This window comes from Electrona antarctica, assembly GCF_951216825.1.
Source record: "Electrona antarctica genome assembly, chromosome: 16".
NCBI classification, from domain to species: domain Eukaryota; kingdom Metazoa; phylum Chordata; class Actinopteri; order Myctophiformes; family Myctophidae; genus Electrona; species Electrona antarctica.
In genome coordinates this window covers 39,010,937-39,031,211 of record NC_136797.1, presented here as the reverse complement: position 1 = coordinate 39,031,211, position 20,275 = coordinate 39,010,937, and the positions used below count along the sequence as shown (strand labels likewise).

At 43.4% G+C, this 20,275-nt stretch overlaps 1 protein-coding gene across 3 annotated transcripts; it reads right to left on the bottom strand.

The window, feature by feature from the left end:
* Window positions 1-192: 192 nt before the first annotated feature.
* On the bottom strand, window positions 193-19,122 carry lin54 (lin-54 DREAM MuvB core complex component). 3 transcript variants are annotated; one of them, XM_079525130.1, is made up of 14 exons: window positions 18,865-19,122; window positions 14,320-15,108; window positions 13,214-13,325; window positions 12,675-12,805; window positions 11,520-11,678; window positions 11,005-11,197; window positions 9,709-9,782; window positions 9,210-9,407; window positions 8,473-8,564; window positions 8,285-8,356; window positions 7,718-7,820; window positions 6,990-7,127; window positions 5,190-5,392; window positions 193-3,417 (listed from the first exon to the last, which is right to left on the bottom strand). In XM_079525130.1, exons 2-14 carry the CDS (start codon window positions 15,076-15,078, stop codon window positions 3,216-3,218), a joined length of 2,436 nt encoding a protein of 811 aa, XP_079381256.1. In that variant the 5' UTR covers window positions 15,079-15,108; window positions 18,865-19,122; the 3' UTR covers window positions 193-3,215. The 3 variants fall into 3 exon arrangements, with proteins under 3 accessions (XP_079381256.1, XP_079381257.1, XP_079381258.1); XM_079525131.1 differs by lacking the exon at window positions 18,865-19,122 and adding an exon at window positions 17,057-17,189; XM_079525132.1 differs by lacking the exon at window positions 18,865-19,122 and adding an exon at window positions 16,695-16,713.
* Between the last annotated feature and the right edge of the window lie 1,153 nt (window positions 19,123-20,275).

Here is a 20,275-nt window from a genome sequence, read left to right as displayed (position 1 = left end):
TTCTCCACTTGCATTTTTACTGTGCACTGTGCAGATAGAACTAGGCCTATTTAACCCGCAAAAAGCTACACTCTTGACTGTACAAAGAAATCAAATGGACCCTTATGGGTCTATTTGGTTTCATTGTACACACAAGTTAAATTATTGTTAAACATCTGCATTACTTTATTTACAAGAAGTCGACACAATTATAGAATGGAGAATAGTTGTTATTTTGATCAACGCCTGTTGTCTCTCCTATGGTAGTAGCATCAATACAGCATGGAATTGTGAACAAAATAATATCAAATGAAAAACGAAATATTTTTTCCTTGTCAGAGGTCAAATGGTGGTCCATGGCTCAAATACATAATGGTTGAAAACCCCTGGTTTAGACAATTAACAACGTAAGTCTTGCCCAGTGTGGCAAAAGTCTTTAACTCAAGTGACACCCGAATCTGTATTATATATGAATATAGTATCAATATACCATATATAAACATCCTCCATAATTTACTTAAGGTCTTTATTCAACAATTGGTTTACACATTTATTTTTCTTTGTTTTTTACATTTAGTTTGCTCAATTCACTTGTCTTTGTCATTTTGATTCGTCATTGTTTTAGTTGGAGATGTTTCTATAGGTGACCGACCGTTGCCTCGTGTAGATTTCAACTTTCCCACCACTTTGTTTTAAAATTAAAATATACATATATATTCTTTTGCAATGATCAAGGTTTTTCTAAATGTCACCATATAAACAACAACAATGCTGCAATGGTCACTAAAATAACACTAGTCCAAAATGTATATCAACACCTCAAAGCATTCTAAAAAACCTACCAAGAAACTTAACCACAAATTTCACGACCTAGTGCAATTAGTATTAGTCAATCTTTTCCTCGCCATAGTCGAATACAAAATGAAATGATAGGCAACCAAATAGAAACACCACTTAAGTCTGTGACACCAACCAGTAGACAATTCATTCTAGGGCTGGGCAATTAACTGAAAATATATAGAAAACTTTTTTTGAGGGGATGTTTTGTAATTGATATATAAATCCACAAATTGACATTCTAATCTTTTTTTATAATTGACTTAATTAGTATAACCATATACTTAGGCCTACTGTACAATGGCACAAAAAAAAAATAGCAGTCATTTCACCCAGCCCTAATCTCGGGGGTTCATTCACAAATTTGGTTGTAGTAGAGCAATACAGCAGGTGTATCGAGTTCTGTGTAATGAATTTATTGAATTTGACAACCTGTGTGGCGTTCTCTGACCTCTCCCATACCCCTGATTTGTACTTGGTTGTGTGCTCAAAATAGATCGATCTACAAGCGCACAAAACGACACCTTGACACATTGTGAGCTTGTAGATCTGCAATTTTAAGTGCACGACACTGGCACAACGGTCAGGCCTTTTACTTGACTGACTCTACATCGGTGGTTCTCAAAGTGGGGTCCAGGGACCCCCAGGAGACCAGACCTAGAGTGGTGTTCCAGGGGGTCCCCGGGCAAAATGATTGATAGTTTGGAACCAAATCATTGAGGGACTTCCGAGTTTTATAACTCTGCCAGTGTACAAAGGGAAGGTCCGTGGCCAAGTGGCCTATTGCATACCAAACCCCAGGTTCCTTGAAATTAAAAGGTTTGAGAACCACCGCTTTACACAGTCACGCATAACTAACTACCAACTTGCCTTCAGCAGCGGTACCAGCCCAAACATCACCATTCTGCAATGGTCAACTTCACACACACACACAAATAAATAAAGAATTTAACTGCAAAATTCAGATTATAGAAAACACACTAAATGTATGAAGAATGCAGTTACACAAGTCTGTTTGACCTTTTTCCTCATCATGTCACCATGGATACGGGTACTCTTTTTTTTAAAAGGGGGATAATAGAAACCACAAACAAGGCTGACGCGGGATAACACACACACACACACACACACACACACACACACACACACACACACACACACACACACACACACACACACACACACACACACACACACACACACACACACACACACACACACACACACACACACACACACACACACACACACACACACACACACACACACACACACACACACACACACGTACGTCCTTGGAACAAATTGTCATGTCCGTAAGCAGTTATTTAAAAATGTACATAATCTGGAAGATGCTTTTTCTGGTAAAAATAAGATTTGTTTAAAAATAAACATTTTGTTATGTAAGCCTATGATAGAGAACACGACTGTTGAGAAGCTTGAGAACCGTTTCTGTAAAGAAAGAAAAAAAACTAGTACAGTGCTGTTTCTCACGTCACGTGCTGCAGTTACTTTTTCTATTCTGATACACTCAACTGCGGAGCATGTGAGCAAGCATAACGTAGTGTGATGCATTTTTTTTGCAAGTTACATGCCAACTACATGGGATATAATAACTACACCCTGGTTTACTGTTAATACGGTATTTTACCTTTCTTTGCATTAAAATTCTCCCATGTTGATTCTACACAAAGAGTTTTATGAATGACTAACAACGCAGTTGTAAAACAACCCCCCCCCCCCAAAAAAAAACAAAAAACAAACCGAAAATGATAATTTCATCCTGCATAATACAAATCAGTTATGTTAAGGCATTTCTGCTTTCTCTGACAGAGCAGAAACAAAGCTGTAGGGGGTAAGCGTCAATTCCGTCAAACGATATTCGACAAACATTCACGAGTTCAATTTCAGTCCATGAGTATGGTGGTCTTCCCAACGGAGCCACCGGGACACATCCTAATCTCAGTTCTCGTTTGCCTCGGCACGTCGCCTTGAGTGTCCGGCGTACACCACGTCCCTGAGAGGCCGTCAGTGTTCTCAGGGGAAATTGTGATCCCTCAATGCAACAAAGTCAATAACACCACGTCCAGTGTCGCCCAATGAGCTCCAGACTTCAAACCAGGTAACAATCACAAAGTCTGTTGGTTGAAGTTTTGGGAGGGTTCTTGGGCTAAAAACAAAAACCGACACTCTGATTGGGAAGAGAAGCTCTTCTTAAAATCAAGGCCAAAAGAGGCCTTTTTAATAAAGATCCATAACTGAACGCATCCTTGCATCCATTCATTACTTTTCCCCCTCTCAGAGGACAACAAGCCTGAGATTATCATTCCACTTTTCAAATTTATAATACCGCTGGTTCCCTACTGCTGGGTTGGCAGTAGAGAGCCAGAGAGCCAGGCCTAGCAGTTGATGGAAGCACAGTCTGTTTTGGCCTTCCCCGCCGAGCTGATGATCCTCATGAGGCAGTGTCCAAACTCCTCCAGGATCAGCCGCTCCGCCTCGGCCTCTGGCTGCTGGTTGGCCTCTGCCTTCTTGGCCTGTTCCAGCAGACACTCGCATGTCGCCTCAAGCACCTCCTTTGTCACAAATGTGTAGGGCAGCCTGTGGGAGGAGAGGAAAGGAAACGGCAAGATTAATTACATGATATTCAATGTGTTTTGTGTGTAAATTAACGACCCTACTTGATCATATTACAGCGTCACACAAAAGTATTAAAAAACTAGCAGATCCACAAGCTCATTTATTTCATTCATTTATTTGTGGCATTACTATGAAAAAAGAACTATTTCATGCATGCATCTCTTCCATCTTCATAATTCTTTCTAAAATAGTATTTGCTTGTAAATGCCTTTTGGGATGGTTTGTTCTCCACCCTCCCAGTGTGTAAGGCCATTCATGCTTTAATTGAATGGATTCAATTGCCTTCATCAATACTGCTCGTTATTGATGAAATGTCTGCCACCTTTCTTGAGGCATATGAAAAATACAAAACATTTACTTCCGATTTTGATTTTACCCATGCAATGCAGGAAAGCAGCAGTGTCATTTTAAATGTTGCCATGTACAGTTGGAGGCCATCGATATTGTCCTTTTCTTTTTGCTGAGGTTTGCGTGATCTGCGCAAAACCCCTTTTGGTGTTTTAAACATTATGTTATAATTTAGCTATTGAAAAATAGCAGATCTACAAGCTCATAGCGCGCCACCGAGTGGCGCGCTACGAGCTTGTAGGTCTGCTATTTTTGAAAAATCGTGAAAATATTTATTTCAGAAAACTGGAGGATTTAGAAGGATTTTTTTTAAATTTTGAGGTCAGGCCTAAATGGGTCAAATGATATTAAGGGACAATATCGGTGGCACCCAACTGTATAAGCAATATATCATTGCTGTCGGGCAGAAACCTCACATCTCCATATTGTAACAATATATATATATTTTTTTGCGTAAATTAACGCCCTTGATCACGCTACAGCGTCACACAAAAGTATCAAGCTCGAAACGTGTCGCGAGCACGTCGATCTGCTACTTTTGCCATTTTAGAATTTGAATCCTGAAAAGTAACCGTTTTGTACATATGAGGTTTCCAACTGAGAGATGGAAACCGGTTTCAGAAAAACAGGATTTAGACGTTTCTGCCTCAGGTCGAAACGGGTTAATGAACGGTTTATTTTGACAACAACGCACCAGAGTGGTTCAGAGCGCGGTATAGAGATAAGATCTACAAGCTCACACATTCAGCGCAATGTAAATAGAATAGAATCCAGCTTTAACCCATTCAGGCCTGACGTCAAAATAAAAAAAACGTTTGCTCTGAAAGAATATATATTCCAAGATTTGTGCCGCATTTTTACGATTTTTCAAAAATAGCAGACCTACAAGTTCATAGCGCGCCACTCGGTGGCGCGCTATGAGCTTGTAGATCTGCTATTTTTCAATAGCTAAAGCATAACATAATGCTTAGTTAAAACACCAAAAGGGGTTCCCGCCCAAAATGGGTTTAAAGCTATAATATGACACACATGCGTCCTCAGGTCTAAATGGGTTAAACGCATGTTAGGCAGAAATAAATATTACCTTCTGCTAGGGCTGTCACAAAGTTGACGATACATTTTCATACAAATAATTGCAATTAACGATTTAATTGTGTTTTTTGGCATTGCACATTGGTACATAATGAATAAAAACATTTTTTGTTTGCCTTTTAGGCTTCGTGAATGAAAAATTGCACAGGGCAGATTTGTGGAATCCAGAATTGGGGGGGGGGGGGGGGGGGCGCAATCCAGGTAAGATGTATAAACAATTTCACATGATGGAAACTATTATGACGATTATCTCAAATAATTGCGATTAGGCGATTCACGGTGACGGGGCCTACCGTCCGCCTCCACTTGCGATGACGGGCGCTGTCCTGAGCAGCAGGTCGGAGATCTGCGAGGACAGCTTGGTCTTGGCGGCCGTCTGCTGCAGCACGCGGACCTCGGCCGCGTCCGCCAGGTGCATCAGCGTCTTCCTCTCCGGACTCTCCTCAAAGTTCTTACAGCCGACGCACTTGCAGATCGACGAACACATGATCTTTGCCTTGTGGGTGGGTGGGTGGGTGGAGGGAAAGAGAGGAAAGGGTCAGGTTTTATCAGTCTGTACACCATGGGTTACCCCCCCCAAAACAAAATCATATCTGTAGGAGTTGAGGTATTGCATTTAGTTTGACTTGGTTCCACAGAGAACTAGAAAAAGTGCCCTTCTGGGCACAGGTCTCCACCAGGACGATAGGAGTGTGTGTGATGTTTGGCAAAATGTTTAGGAGCAATATAAATGTGTGTGTGTGTGTGTGTGTGTGTGTGTGTGTGTGTGTGTGTGTGTGAGTGTGAGTGACGCGGCTTGGCCTGTTGTAGCGCCACCATGAGGCGGATTTGAAAACTGTCAAGTGGCATTTCTTCCAAAGCCTAGTGGGAATATGCATGCACAGTTTCACCACAATCGGACGCTGCGTTGAGTAGTTGTGGCGATTGTACAAAACGGGTACAAAGCGGGCTACTCCTGAAAAGTTTAGAAGCCAATTGTAGCCAATGAGGGTGGATTATGAGAAATCAAACAAACCCGTCTTGATCTCATGACTATGGAGAGCATGTGTACCGATTTGTGTGAAATTTGGTAATATTAGAAAATGTGTTTTACATATGTCGGCCTCCTGGTGGCGCTATAAAGAGCAGATGTGAAAAATTCCAGGCAAAGGTTTTTCCTTGGCCTCTAGGGAGTTGGCATACAAAGTTATCCACAGATCCGTGCAGTTAGAGGTAAAAACACTTTTCGGCCAGTTATAGCGCCACCATGAGGCTGAGTTGAAAATGTTCATGTGGCATTTCTTCCTCGGCCTAGTGGGAATGTCCGTGCACAATTTTACGGAAATCACACGATGTGTTCATGATTTGCAGTATTTTGTTTGAAACTGAGCACTCCTGCAAACTTTGGAAGCCAATCTTAGCCAATCAGGATGGAGTCTGAGAAATCTGAAAGACCAATTTCGTTGATTGGCTCTAGAGAGACTGTGTACCAATTTGCGTGATGTTTGGACAAAATCTGTAGGTGTACTGTCCAAAAACTTTGGGGCAGAGGTTCATCGTTGGCATCCAGGGAGTGTGTGGGTTAGTGCCGGAGATTAGCTGTTCACAGACGGAAGGACGGACGGACACACACACGGACGGACGGACGGAGTGCAAAACATACTCTCTCCCCATGCCTTCGGCCTGGTGGAGACAAAAATGGTGGAAATAGCTGATCATTCAGATCAGCTATTTTCGCCTTTTTTCACTCTCATTTGGGGACCCCCGACCCACAGGTTGAGAACCACTGGTCCAGAACAGCGCCGCTCAACGTGGGATCCTTGAGGCGTTCTGGATCTATGTGCAAATGGAACCAAATGTACCAAAAAGGCAGGGGCTGAAGTTCCGAAATTGCGGATCTACAAGATGCGGCGTACGACATGGATTTCTAAACAAATTCTTTCAACGCAAAATGTTGTGTTCAACCATAGTAAATGCAGCATTCATGGCCTGGAGAGGCCAGGGTAGTTTTCTACAGACGGGTAAAAGGGCAGGGGCTCAAGCACCCTTTGTTGTCTATGTGCACTGCCTGAAATGACCAACTTTATGAGGGTTGGGGTGGACTCAGGGCTCACCTCGTAGCACTCGCAGTAGTTCTTCAGACAGCCTGATCGTTTGCAGTTGCAGCCTTTGCTGTGTCTGCGGTCTGATTCTCCCTGTTTGCCTTTACCGATTTTAGGCTTGAAGGCCTCTGGATTTCGGTCTAGACAGGTCTATGAAAGAATAAAAAACAAAATTCACATTGACATGTATATCATGAAGCAATTTGGTCTGTTACAACAACAAAATGAAGTGGGCCCTCGCAAGTGGTGGAAAGTAGATTTACTCAAGTACTGTGCTTAAGTTTGATTCTGAGGTACTTTTACTTTACTTGAGTATTTCCATTTCTCAATACTTTACTTCTAACTTCTACACATCTCAGAGGCAAACATTGTACATTTTCTTTACTCCACTACAAATACTTTAAAACTTGACTTGTATATATAAATTGTTATTACAAAACATACATTAAGCCCTATTTTATATTTGAGCTGTTCAAATGATAGCCGATCTACAATCTCCATAAATAACAGCTGCTGACGCTGTTAAGACCTTGTAGATTGGCCATTTTGGAATGATTTTGACAAAAGGTTGAAAACGTAATAAAAATGTATTATTTATTAAAAGGACGATATTTTGGGGGCTTTTTTTCTGCCTTTATCGATAGATACAGTAGTCTGACAGAACATGGGGAGAGAGAGAGAGATGGGGAATGACACGCAGCAAAGGTCGTCAGGATCAGGAGTCGAACGGGGGTCCTCACCTTGATGGCTTTAAGTCGCTCCGTTTCGTGTTCCAAGTTGTTGAAGCAGTTATTGCAGTTACAGTTGCTGCAGAACTCTCCGTTCGCAAAGCAGTCACAGTATCTGCAAAGAAAACAGTGGGTGTCGTGTCATATATTACACAATTCCATTGTCATTTATTACAATGTTAAGCATAGATCGGTATTTCTCATGGTGGAGGTCCAGAGATCTTCAGGGTTACTTGAGGTGGTTCCAAAATGGTTTGGTAAGCACTCAAAGTTAAGTGGGTCCTTGAAATGTTAGAGAGCAGGGGTCTTCAACGTTTTTCAGCCCAAGGACCACGTCCCCTTAGCTGAGAGAGATGAAGCAGGGACCCCTACTATAATATACTGTATAACATTTGTGTGATTCAACTTTTACATAGATTTCATAGCTTGTTTGACAGCACTATCATGTTGGATTTGTGTGTGAATTTTCAGACATAACCCCTCCACTAGGAGTCCCGGAAACCCCTGTTGAAGCCCCCTGAGTTACAGAACCACCGCCATAGATATTTCCACTTCTGTATTTATGTCGTTTGTACTTACAGTTTGAGACACTGCGACTTGGTGCAGTTGCACGGTTTTCTTGGTCTCGACGTCGTATCTGCCGCTGACAACCTGAACGAAATGACATGCTTTGAGGTGACGCTTGCATAAAAAGCGTGATGCAACAGGACTAGTTGAAATTGGTCAAACACACCCAAACCCGGGTGTGCCTAGCATGCAAAACTTACCCATTGAGGGGCAGCCTGGCCTGAGTCTGGATGCTGGTCGGGGTGGAGAAAGCAGAACTGCTGGCCATGGAAACAAACGGTGACTGCTGGATCTGTGTGAGACGTAAACATGGGTATATCATTACAACGTCACACTTAAATATGTTACAGTACAGTACAACTGATTGAAAAAGGGAGTGCTCATTTTCTTCGAGTTCACCTCCTGCCCCCCCCCCCCCCCCCCGTCACAGAAAGAAAATAAGTCGCGGAGGTACCGAGACTACGGGGGGGACGATCATTTACGATTCTGTCCCTATCAGAACATAACTCGGAGGTCGACTGAAGGTAACTTTGCTCAAGTCACCGTCTGTCGGCAACACACACACACACACACACACACACACACACACACACACACACACACACACACACACACACACACACACACACACACACACACACACACACACACACACACACACACACACACACACACACACACACACACACACACACACACACACACACACACACACACACACACACACACACACACCTCTTATCTCCATATCTAACTTTTTGTGTTTTTCCCCCTGTAGATTAACACCCTACTTAATCACACTACACGTCACACAAAAACATCAAAAGTAGCAGATCAGCTCAGAAAGCAAGGAGTTTCCAGCTTGTAGATCTGCAACTTTTGCTAACAAACATAGAATACATGTTGTATGGCGGTATTGTGAGGCACAAACACTAACTTGTGTGACATATTGCGCTGGCACGACCGCATAGCCCATGTTGCCTCCACCGGGAGCCGGCGCCAGGACGGTGCCCGGAGGGAGGTTGGTGAAGTTGGGCTGGATCTGGGCCAGCGGCGTGGCGGGCATGATCAGGCGCTGGGGCGTCTGGGTTGTGGTCACTACCTGGGTTACTGACGTTAAGGGCTTGGCGACCACCTGAGGACGAAGAGGAAAAACACTGACCATGAATGACACTGATTGAAAGCTTAGTAGAAAGAGAATGTCTATATCGGTGATTCTCAACACCTGCTATTTTCAGCATGCAACCAAGTGTAAAATCTGCCATTACGACGCCATCGAGGCCCACCGAAATAATCTTTTGTTGACCAAATCAACTGTATATTTAGTCGACTAAAACTAGACTCAAATGAAAACATTTCAGATAACCAAAATGTGACTAAAACTAAATGGAGTTCATGTTTTATTCAAAAGACTCAAAATCAACACCGCTACTAACCTGTTTCATGGTCTGTGCCGGGATGATTGGGACAGACATCCGTACTGCGCCTGCATTGACCACCATGGGTTTAGCTGTGGGACAGAAGCATAGCATCATCATAACATTGACCACCGTGGGTTTAGCTGTGGGACAGAAGCATAGCATCACCATAACATTGACCACCATGGGTTTAGCTGTGGGACAGAAGCATAGCATCACCATAACATTGACCACCATGGGTTTAGCTGTGGGACAGAAGCATAGCATCACCATAACATTGACCACCATGGGTTTAGCTGTGGGACAGAAGCATAGCATCACCATAACATTGACCACCATGGGTTTAGCTGTGGGACAGAAGCATAGCATCACCATAACATTGACCACCATGGGTTTAGCTGTGGGACAGAAGCATAGCATCACCATAACATTGACCACCATGGGTTTAACTGTGGGACAGAAGCATAGCATCACCATAACATTGACCACCATGGGTTTAGCTGTGGGACAGAAGCATAGCATCACCATAACATTGACCACCATGGGTTTAACTGTGGGACAGAAGCATAGCATCACCATAACATTGACCACCGTGGTGTTTAGTTGTGGGACAGAGTCAGAAGCATAGCATCACAACAAACTGCAACTTCAACACTGAACATTATTTAGCACACCGGTCAGTAACATTAGCCGACTAAAACCTGAGGCAGATTCCACAAATGCCGTATAGATCGGTAGTTCTCACACTTTCATGATTTCTCAAAACATTTCAAAAATAGCAGATGTACAAGCTCGCAGTGCGGCATGAAGCTTGTGTGTCCGTTTCTTTTTTTTTTAAATAGCCAACACAAAAATAAGAAAATTCCCAATTTTAATAGGTTAGCTCACTAGTGATTCCATCTAGGGCTACAACTGTCCATTATTGTCTTAGTAATTGTTCTATCGAGTACTTTTACTGATTAATTCACTCAATAATCAGGTAGCGTGTTTTAGTTTTATTCATAAATAGCGGCCAATATATACACAGTATGACTCACGATGCACTCACTTGTACATCTGCTATTTTTTTTTATTGCATTTGTGAAAGTATTTGAAAAATGTTGAATAATTGTGTTACCTGAATGTTCGTTCCTTTTTGGCGTGTGCCAATAAAGAAATGGAAATGTGGGTAATTTGTCCGCCATTTATTTAAAAGTTTGGATATGCTACCTTTTTGGAATTTTTATTTCTACTTTTTGGTGTGTGCCAATAAAGAAATTGGCACACACCTTTTTGGAATTTTAATTTCTACTTTTTGATTTTAAATTGTGTTACCTGTTTGCATAGAGCTGGTGCTGGGACTGCACGTCTGTCCAGTAATGCTGGATGTGGCTGTGACCAGGCGGACGTAGTGGAAGCGACTGCCCGGCACCTGAATCTGTTGCACGTTGGGCTGGTTGTTCAGAGGGATGATGGTCTTGTAATGTCCGCCCGGAGTGGATGTCACCGTGTGCATCGTTTTTATAGTCTGGTAAAAGTACAGAGAAAAGAGACGACATGGATTCAAGCAAAATACAATTTCACGGATGAAGAATGGTGTTGGGCCAAGTCCTAATCTCTGATTTGTTTGAAACAATGTGAAAGCCACACTAGCAATGTTCAGGCCAACTTGGCTGAGAGAGAGATGAAGTAGAGACACACACTACATACATAATTATTGTATAGAATAGTTTGCAGATTAAACTTTTTCATAGATTTCAATTTCATAGATCGAAACGGCGTTAGGTGATGCATTACTTCCAACTCATTTTAGTCTTTGTCTTAGAATGAACTTGAAGTGCTTAACATACTTGTGTTGCAGACTGACTGGAGACCACCTTGGCTGGGGAAGTGGAGGTAGACTGCTGCACGGTCAGGATCTGCTGGCCCAGGGCCACGTTGACAGGCAATGTCATAGACTTCTGACAGGCGTTCGGGGTCTGGGAGGAGGCCACGGACACAACAGTCAACTGGAACAAACAAACAAGGCTGTGCTCAAAACTCTATACGGCATTATGTTATATCATACTCCGCGTCAATACACGTATCGATGCAGACAGAGAGGCTACCGCATCGCTACGGAAAGAAAATGCTGTGTTGATGCAAAATAAACATTACTAGTATGGTGTGAGTCTGTGACTCAGACATGAGTTGCAACAAAAGACTAAAAATACATGCATTATAAATAAGAACTCTGGGACTACAAACATAGTGTTATTTTAATTCTAGCCAGGTGGCTGCTCAGTAGGAGACCCAATTGAGCAGACTCCGCCGGTCATCAAATTATTGGATTTTGTAAGTTTGGGTCCTGGGGAGACAGTAACACCAAATGTATCTTTGCGGTCATGAGATGAAAGATTTGGGAACCATTTACTGTACTCATTTAGGGTGACAGCCAGCGCAGGAATAATATAGCATTTACCCACTTACTGTAACCATTGAGCCATTTCACCACAAAAGTATAAATTATTAAAAAACTAAAATTACTCAGTCATAACGGCCAGGTGCAGCAAGCGCTCGTTTATGAACATCTAGTCAGTTTGTGTGCCACAGCCTTTGCCTCAGTTAGCTCACGGCTTCACGTTGCAGTGTTCAGACTACAGAGTATGGGTTTTATGCCGTTCAGAGTATGGGTTTTATTCAGTTCGTACTATGGGTTTTATGGGTAAGTCTCCCATTGGCTTGGCGTAGAGGCAGCCAATCATGAAAAAGTGTAGGGTAGGTGAACATGTAGTGCAGGCGCACCTGGCAAAAACAGAAAATCTTTCTTACAAGCCCACAATGCATCACAGCACAATGCGTTGTAGATCTGCTGTTTTTGAAACTTCCAGTGCATACAGAAACCTAAGTATCTCCTGTGCATCAGGCTCTGCAGCTGGCCAGTGGCCACACATCAGTGCAGTGTAGAGACAGCCGTGGTGACAAGCAAGTTCCAGGATCCCAGGAGGGGTAAATATTGAACTTACTTTGCTGGGACTCTTGAGGGGTGAGATGGCAATCTTTTTGTTGGCCAGACTTTGTAGACTGGTGTTGAGGGGCTCCGAGATGGTAATAGTCCTTGGAGTCATCATTGGGGTGCTCTGAGTTAGGACCCGGCCTAAGACAAGAAATCAAAGATGGGGATACATGGGGTTGACACTAACAGTTACCCAATTGCCCGTAGCACTGGCAGGTAATTAAAAGGTTTGGGGGCAAGTGGGAGTTTGCAGTTTCGGGTTGTTCATTAAATATTACTGGCTATTCATGAACAGAACAATTCTACCTTTGCACTTTTCAAAGTGACTGTCGCCACTAGGCAGTTATTTTTTTCAACAAGCACAAATGTTACCCATCATTCTAAAATAAATGATTACGCTTTTAATAACAAGTAAACATAATAAAACTACAGCTCTGTCTTAATTCACTTTAATGCGCCGAAAATGGGACATCAGTGTGACTGTACATTAATTAACAAACATTGGGAAAGAATCACATACTGTATCAGAATGAAATCCAACATAATTACCTGCAATGACAGGAGATACCGATGTGGTAGCAGTCAGCCCTTTGCTGTTCACCGTTTTAGTGATGATGAACTTGATCGGTGCTGTAGACGTAAGCTGTTTTTTCTGGGCAATCTGTAAAGGGATTATTCAAGACAACTTGAAAGGATGTTTCTATAGCTGATGTTTGAGAGTGTGATGGTTGATGGAAGAGATCCACATCGGCATTGCTTGTTTGGCTATTTCCTATGAATTGAATATTAAGGACCCCACAAGAAAGCCATAGGCTTTCTTGGGTTATAAATCCTCTTAGAAGACCTTGTATTGAACTGTACTTTCCTGTGCTTTTTTCCTGCAAAGTGTTTAAAAGTATTCAATCAGACTCAAGTGGTTATTGCTTAGTCTGTAAATTAAGTGAATTAACCCGTTATGACAGGGGGTTCTCAACGTTTTTGGCCGGGGACCCCCGAAAATGCTTTGGCAACGTCTCGGGACCCCCAATATAAATTGACTGCTACAATAACCTTAAACCATTTTGGGCGGGAACCCCTTTTGGTGTTTTAATTTAGCTATTTAAAAATAGCAGATCTACAAGCTCATAGCGCGCCACTGAGTGGCGCGCTACGAGCTTGTAGGTCTGCTATTTTTGAAAAATCGTGAAAAAACAATTAAAAAACAAAATCTTTTTTTTTTTTTTTTTTTTTGAAAATAATTTGGGGACCCCCTAAAATAATTTGGCGACCCCCCGAGGGGTCGCGACCCACGGGTTGAGAACCCCTGCGTTATGACATGAAGCCGATTATACAAATCATCTCTGCCGGGTGGAAAGTAAACCTCATATGTCCAAACAAATTTTTCATGATTCAAATTAAAAAACGGCAAAAGTAACAGATCTACAAGCTCAAAGCGGATTGCTTCATGCCATATTTTGAGCTTGCAAATGTGCTACTTTTGAGGCTTTTTGTGTGACGTTGTTGTATGATCAAGTAGGGCGTTTATATATATATATATATATATATATATATATATATATATATATATATATATATATATATAAAATGAAATATATATAAATAAATAAAAGGTTAGAAATAGAATATGGAGATTAAAAGGAATCCATATGTCTTACCTGCACAGTCTTCAGCTGCTGGGCCTGTAGCGTGGTCATCGCATTCGTTGTGTTCCCCATAACAGGCTTCAGCTCAGACCTTCCTCCAATTGTCACCACCTTAAACTGGGGGCCCTGGGGCTTGCCGTCTCCCAAGGCCTGGCCCAAGCCAGGCTTGCTGCTCGCGTGGGGCAACTGGAGCACAATAGGTTGCCCAGACTTTCCTATGGCTGTGACCAACAGTTTTTGCCCGTCCTGCTTGATAAATTGGGTCGCCGTGCCCAGAGACTTTGTCGCCTCTGTGGCTTGAGACGACGCCACCTTGTTGAGGATGATCTGGTGGTTCGCCGCGGAGATGGTGAAAGGGGCCGAGAGCTTCTGCAGGCCACTCATGGTGGTGACACTGGTCCCGGTCAAGCTGTCTATCGTTTTGGTGGTTGCCGCAGCAGAGATGGCCATGGCCGGTCTGAGGGTGAGAGGCAACGAACAGCCACTAGAGGAGGTGAGAAGGAGATGGCTCCCGGTGCCGGCGGTGCCGAGCATGGACGTGGAGTCCGTCGTGGTGGAGGTGGTCTGGACTGGCGTGGATTGAGTCGTGGGGCTAGCTTCCAAGCGGAGGCTCAAGTTGTCCATGGAAGTGTCTGTGTCCATTGGGACCGGTGCGTCGTCAGGCTCTGAAGCGCCGGTTTGTGGTGGAGGGACCTCGTCCATGGTGATGGCCTCTGTGTCCATGATCTCATCGGGAAGAAGACTGTTGAGCTCTGGCGACACCACGTCCATGATGCTTGCAAAAATTGGACCTCTCGGTTACTGTTGAAACACAGATTTTTGTTCAGAAATATATTCTCTAAAACACAAATTATTTGATAGAAAATATGGATATAGTGTTTGTTCAGTAACAGGAGTCTCTATATCTCTCATCCAGCTCTGTAAATGTATTTTCTGTTTATTAAAGAGCAGGGAAGACACTGACAGAGAGACCCCTGTGACCAGGGGTGAGCTGACGGTAGGGCGTTCCAGGGCACCGCCCTGGTAGTTTGAAGATGCACGCAAGCCTGCACACGCACAGCCATTCAGTTTTCGCACCTCACTAACAAAACCTGCCGATTGACGCCGAGTGTCACAGCTTGAAACACTAGGAATGACCGACCATGGATGCATATCAATGGTGACGGTCCATTGTTTCAACCTGCTAAGTACCTTACTAGTACTACTGTAGGTGTTCTGTCTCAAGCAGTCTAAAGAGTTGGATAACAGTGGCTGGATTCATGAACTAATTAAATTACAGGTGACATTAGCACGGTAAGTGCATAAATGACGAAAATAAGGTCTGCACACTGGACTAAGCTCCAAAGCACAAATATAACACTTTGGTGTAAGGAAACCTTCAATAAATATTTGAGATTTGGAGCTTCAGCTTAGTCCAGTGTGCGCCGAGCGGGCCTTTATATTTTCTTTTCTATTATTTGCCTCGGCCCAGCACCTGGCGTTTAGTTAGTGGATGTGCGTGCTCTAGTCTATTGAACTCATGCTTCCTTCATGCATGAGTGTCCAAGTTGCTCCTTTACACCCGACAGGGGGGAGTTTCCCTGGTTGGACGTAGCGCGTGGAAGGAACACGTTATTCCAACCAGTTCCTTTCCCCTCCATCAGGCACCCCGGCTGGTCAGGTGGAGGCAGTTTAGAGACCAGGATTACTGCATGTTTTTTGTGAGGGTACCTACCCTAGGGTAGCTGTCCTCACTTTTTAATTTTTATCCTCACATTCCGTGCTCAGCCCCTCAAAAATAGGAGGGGGGCTGCCTAGAATAGAGCACTTGGGAATCCAGTCAACTGAGTATAGGATTTAAGTGGTTAAACACAATTGTTTAAAGCTGTATTTAAATTCCTGCATTTCCCGTATGCAATTGTATATGTTGGCTATTTCTATAATTATAATTTTATAATTAATTGTCAACTTAAATTTGTAATCATGACAGCACTAATTACTAGTCTAGTTCTATAAATATTTCCTGCACTGCATAGCCTAATATGCATCATACACTGGTTTCATGACACACACAGTCACACACACACTTTACAATTTAGGCATTTAGCAGACATTAATCCAGAGCGATTTACATTGAGCAAGAACAATAAAACATAGCAATACATCATATATGATGATATACAGCAACACACACGTACAATCCAGTCAATCCCCTGGATAATTAATTGACATATGCCTACTTTCAGGCTTCCTCCGCCTGAAAATAGAGTTAAAAGTAGTCTGTTAAGAGTTAATAACTATGTTATCTGAACTACCATGGAGACTGATTATATGAGCACAGCAGACAAGTAGCTTTTCATTTAACAACAACATTACAAACTCTTAACATTTTCAGCTAGCTCACTCACTGTGCTATTTATGGAATCCCATGCACCAACTTGCAAGAACAGAATATCTATGATTTCATCAAAACAGACATGATTCTATCTACGTGGTTTCCTTAGTCCTGACTGCAGACCTACGTCTCTCTCAGTCAACGTCGACACTTTCTTCAATTTAATATAAATTACGTTATTTTGTTTTTAGCAACACTTTAGCAACACACGGAACAAAAAATAGATCTACAAGCTGACACGTTGCTAGCTTGTAGATCCATTCTTTTCGAGGGAATAGGCAAGCACCGTCGCACTAGGCAATGTAAATCGAGGCTTTAAAAATGAAGCCCTTTGGCCTCTCAAAGCCAGGATAACCCGGAGAGGAACAAACCTACCGGTAGCTTTAAATCGGGGTTTCCTCCACTTTTGTTACTGACGCACATTATTTATTTATAAAGTCGCACACAATCCAACAGTTTAGGTAGTTTGACTATTAAAGCAACAACAAAATAACAACGAGACAAAACACAGGGTGTGTTGTTGTGTGTTGTAAACACGGGCAAACACTGTTACTATTTTCAGGGCCGGGGTTTGGATTTCGAAAGATCCGCCATTTTTCCATCGTCATCACGGCTAGTCCAGCTAATAGTTCAGTAGTACTACCGCACCATGATGAATAATAACAATAAGAATACACATTTAAATAAATGCACCAGTGTGTTGTTAAACGGCAGCTTTCGGTGTTTTGGGGGGCAGTAGCTTAGGAGCTTATACGGAGCTAAAGCTACCGACTGAACTACATTTCCCAAGTAGCTTTATGTTTACTAGCTTGACACTTTCAGAATGATGTAGCTTCCATCCCAAAGTATTTCGGCTATTTGTTTCCACCGACCAAAGGCTACATTCTTCACATGCACTACATTTTAGTGGCACGTTTGACGCAACATAACACAACAGATGAGTTCTGAGTGCAGTTTGAGCATCACATCAAAGAGAGAATCCTCCATCCTCAACCTCCAGCAAGAATTAATTTGTATGTCAGTCGTAAATCCCCCTTAACAAATCCTCAGCAACAATACCAACAAGACAAAGTATTCGATGTAGTAGAATCAGATAATAGATATACTTTGTAGTGCAAGTAGTAGTGTAGCTACTTATTTTGAGAGAGATTCTAGTACATTTTCATGAATAGTTTTAGAGTCCTTTAACTGTGTGACCAACCAAAGCTGTTTTTTATACAGGGCTGATTATTATAAAGACATTTTAAATGATACAATCCTATCACTGCATGACCACAGCATATTTTACGCCATTAATACGTTTAGTTTACAGATATGTCATAACATGATATCATAGGTCTAGTCGTTTAGGACAGACATGATAATGGTTATGGGGGCAGTTCATTAGTATGGTAGCATGATGATGACCTTATCACCGTCAAATCATCAATATTCTTCCAGATGCAGTCAAATTAAAATATGTATCTCATGCAACGAAGGAGACGTTGTTTATCATTTTGAGATCTACACAAAGGGTACTTTAAGTATCATGTCCCCTTTGGTAGTAGCTTACCATTGAGTTTATGGGGTTATTATTAATGATAACAATAAGCCCGGTTAATACATAGTCGTACGACTGCATGGCTCACAGAATGTAGCCGATTTACAAACCCAAAGCTTTTAGATCCGCAATTTTCTTCCACTGTTCTTGTAATTCGCTATTTTCACCTATTTTTCCTCGCAGTTCTGTTATTTTCTGTTGGATTTCTTGCGTTCCGGCTATTTTCGATTGAACAGTTCAATTCCCAGTAGTTCTGTTGTTTTTCGTCTCTTTTCTTCGACGACCCATGCACCACCACACTGACTGTACCCTCCTCCAACTGTATATACTTCTCCCATTTTCAACCGTTTTTATGATATTTTTGACACTTGCTTGTATGTTTTCTCATGCTCATTTGAATTTAATTGAATCGACTAGAACGTCCAGCAGCAGCGATGACAACAAACCTCCTAACCAGCAGGAGTTTGTGTACAACTGACTCTCTCTCTCTCTCTCTCTCTCTCTCTCTGAGCCGCGGCAGCCACAGCCTGAGCCGAGCAGTGAACTTGATGAAAGCTCCGCTAACATTAGCACCGCTAGCCTAACGTTGGGTACAACAACAACAACACGTTTCAAAAAGCCTCCCGTCCCCGGCGTGTCTTACTTTGCCCCGCTCGCCGTGTTTTCAGCTCTCCAAGGTCTCAGCACACGCGCCGGCGACGAGAATCGGATGCGATGCGGCGTCCTTGGTGCACAAAAAATGTCCCAAAACGAAGAAGACACGATTGTTTCAAAATACCGCGCCGAGCGCCATTTCTGCCTGACATCTCACACGGCTGGCACGCCCTCCTCGCCGCACGTCACCGTACCTTCTTCTTCTTCTTCTTTTAGGGTTTCCGGCAGTGTAGACGCTACTAGGCGTATTACTGCCCTCCACTGGTTTGTTTGTTCACCTACTCAGATCCTCTTATATACACCAGTACTATGCAGGAACTGCAGTACTGCCTTTGTAATCAGCTGGTGATTCTCACTGTGGCCAAATAAAGAGCAAATAGAAAGAGCCTCTATTCCTACCTCTGTCATCCTCGAGAAGAGCACCTGTCTTTCTGTGTTATACATCCTACACTCTAAAAAGATGTGCCGCACTGTCTCCGGCTGCCCACACTGGCATAGCCCGGTGTCGTGTTTCCCTATTAGCCGTAGGTTTTTGTTTAGGCCACTGTGCCCCAGCCTCATTCTACATACTTTAACCGCATCCCTGCGTGGCGCAAAGTTACACCAACACTCTCTGTTTACAGCTGGCTGGACATGGTGAAAATGCCTACCCCTGCCCTCCTTCTCCCACCCCGCCTGCCACTCCTTCACCAAACCCTCTTTGCTTAGCCCCCTGAGCTCCACCCTCCCCAGGGGTAGTCGGACGTCTACTTCCCTGCCCAGGCCTCCCTTAGCAAGGAGGTCCACCCTCTCGTTCCCTCCTACCCCCGCATGCCCTGGGACCCCCCCCCCCCCCACTCTACACATGACATTTACTATTTCTCTGACTAGGTCTGGGCGGGCCTTGCTTTTGCTCCCTTTCAGGGCTTCTAGTGCTGCTGCAGAGTCGGAACAAATGACCACCTCTTTTGGCCTCCCCTGTTCCACCCATCTAACCGCCCACAGTATTGCCATAAGTTCTGATGTGAACACCGAGCTGTTGTCTGAAATGCGGACACTGTATTCTAGCTCCAGCTGCTCGACGTAGACCCCAAACCCTGCCCTCCTGCTAACAGGGTCTCTGGACCCATCCGTGAAGACTAGTGTCTTGCCCCCCCTAGCTGCCCTACTGAGGTATTCCTCCACCCTTGCTCTCACCTCCCCCTTGTCCTCCACCTGGAGGAAGCTCAAGTCCACATCAAGCTCTGGGGCCAGCCTACGTGCTCCGCTATGCCCCCCCGCCCCATTTCTAGCTCCCTGGCCCACTGGTTCACTCTCGCTATGAACGGCTCGTGCCTGCCTCCCTCCTCCTCCTGCAACAAGCACCTAGCCGGGAGCGTTTGACTGCTCCCACTGAGCTTGATCCAGTATTGGAGCCCCAG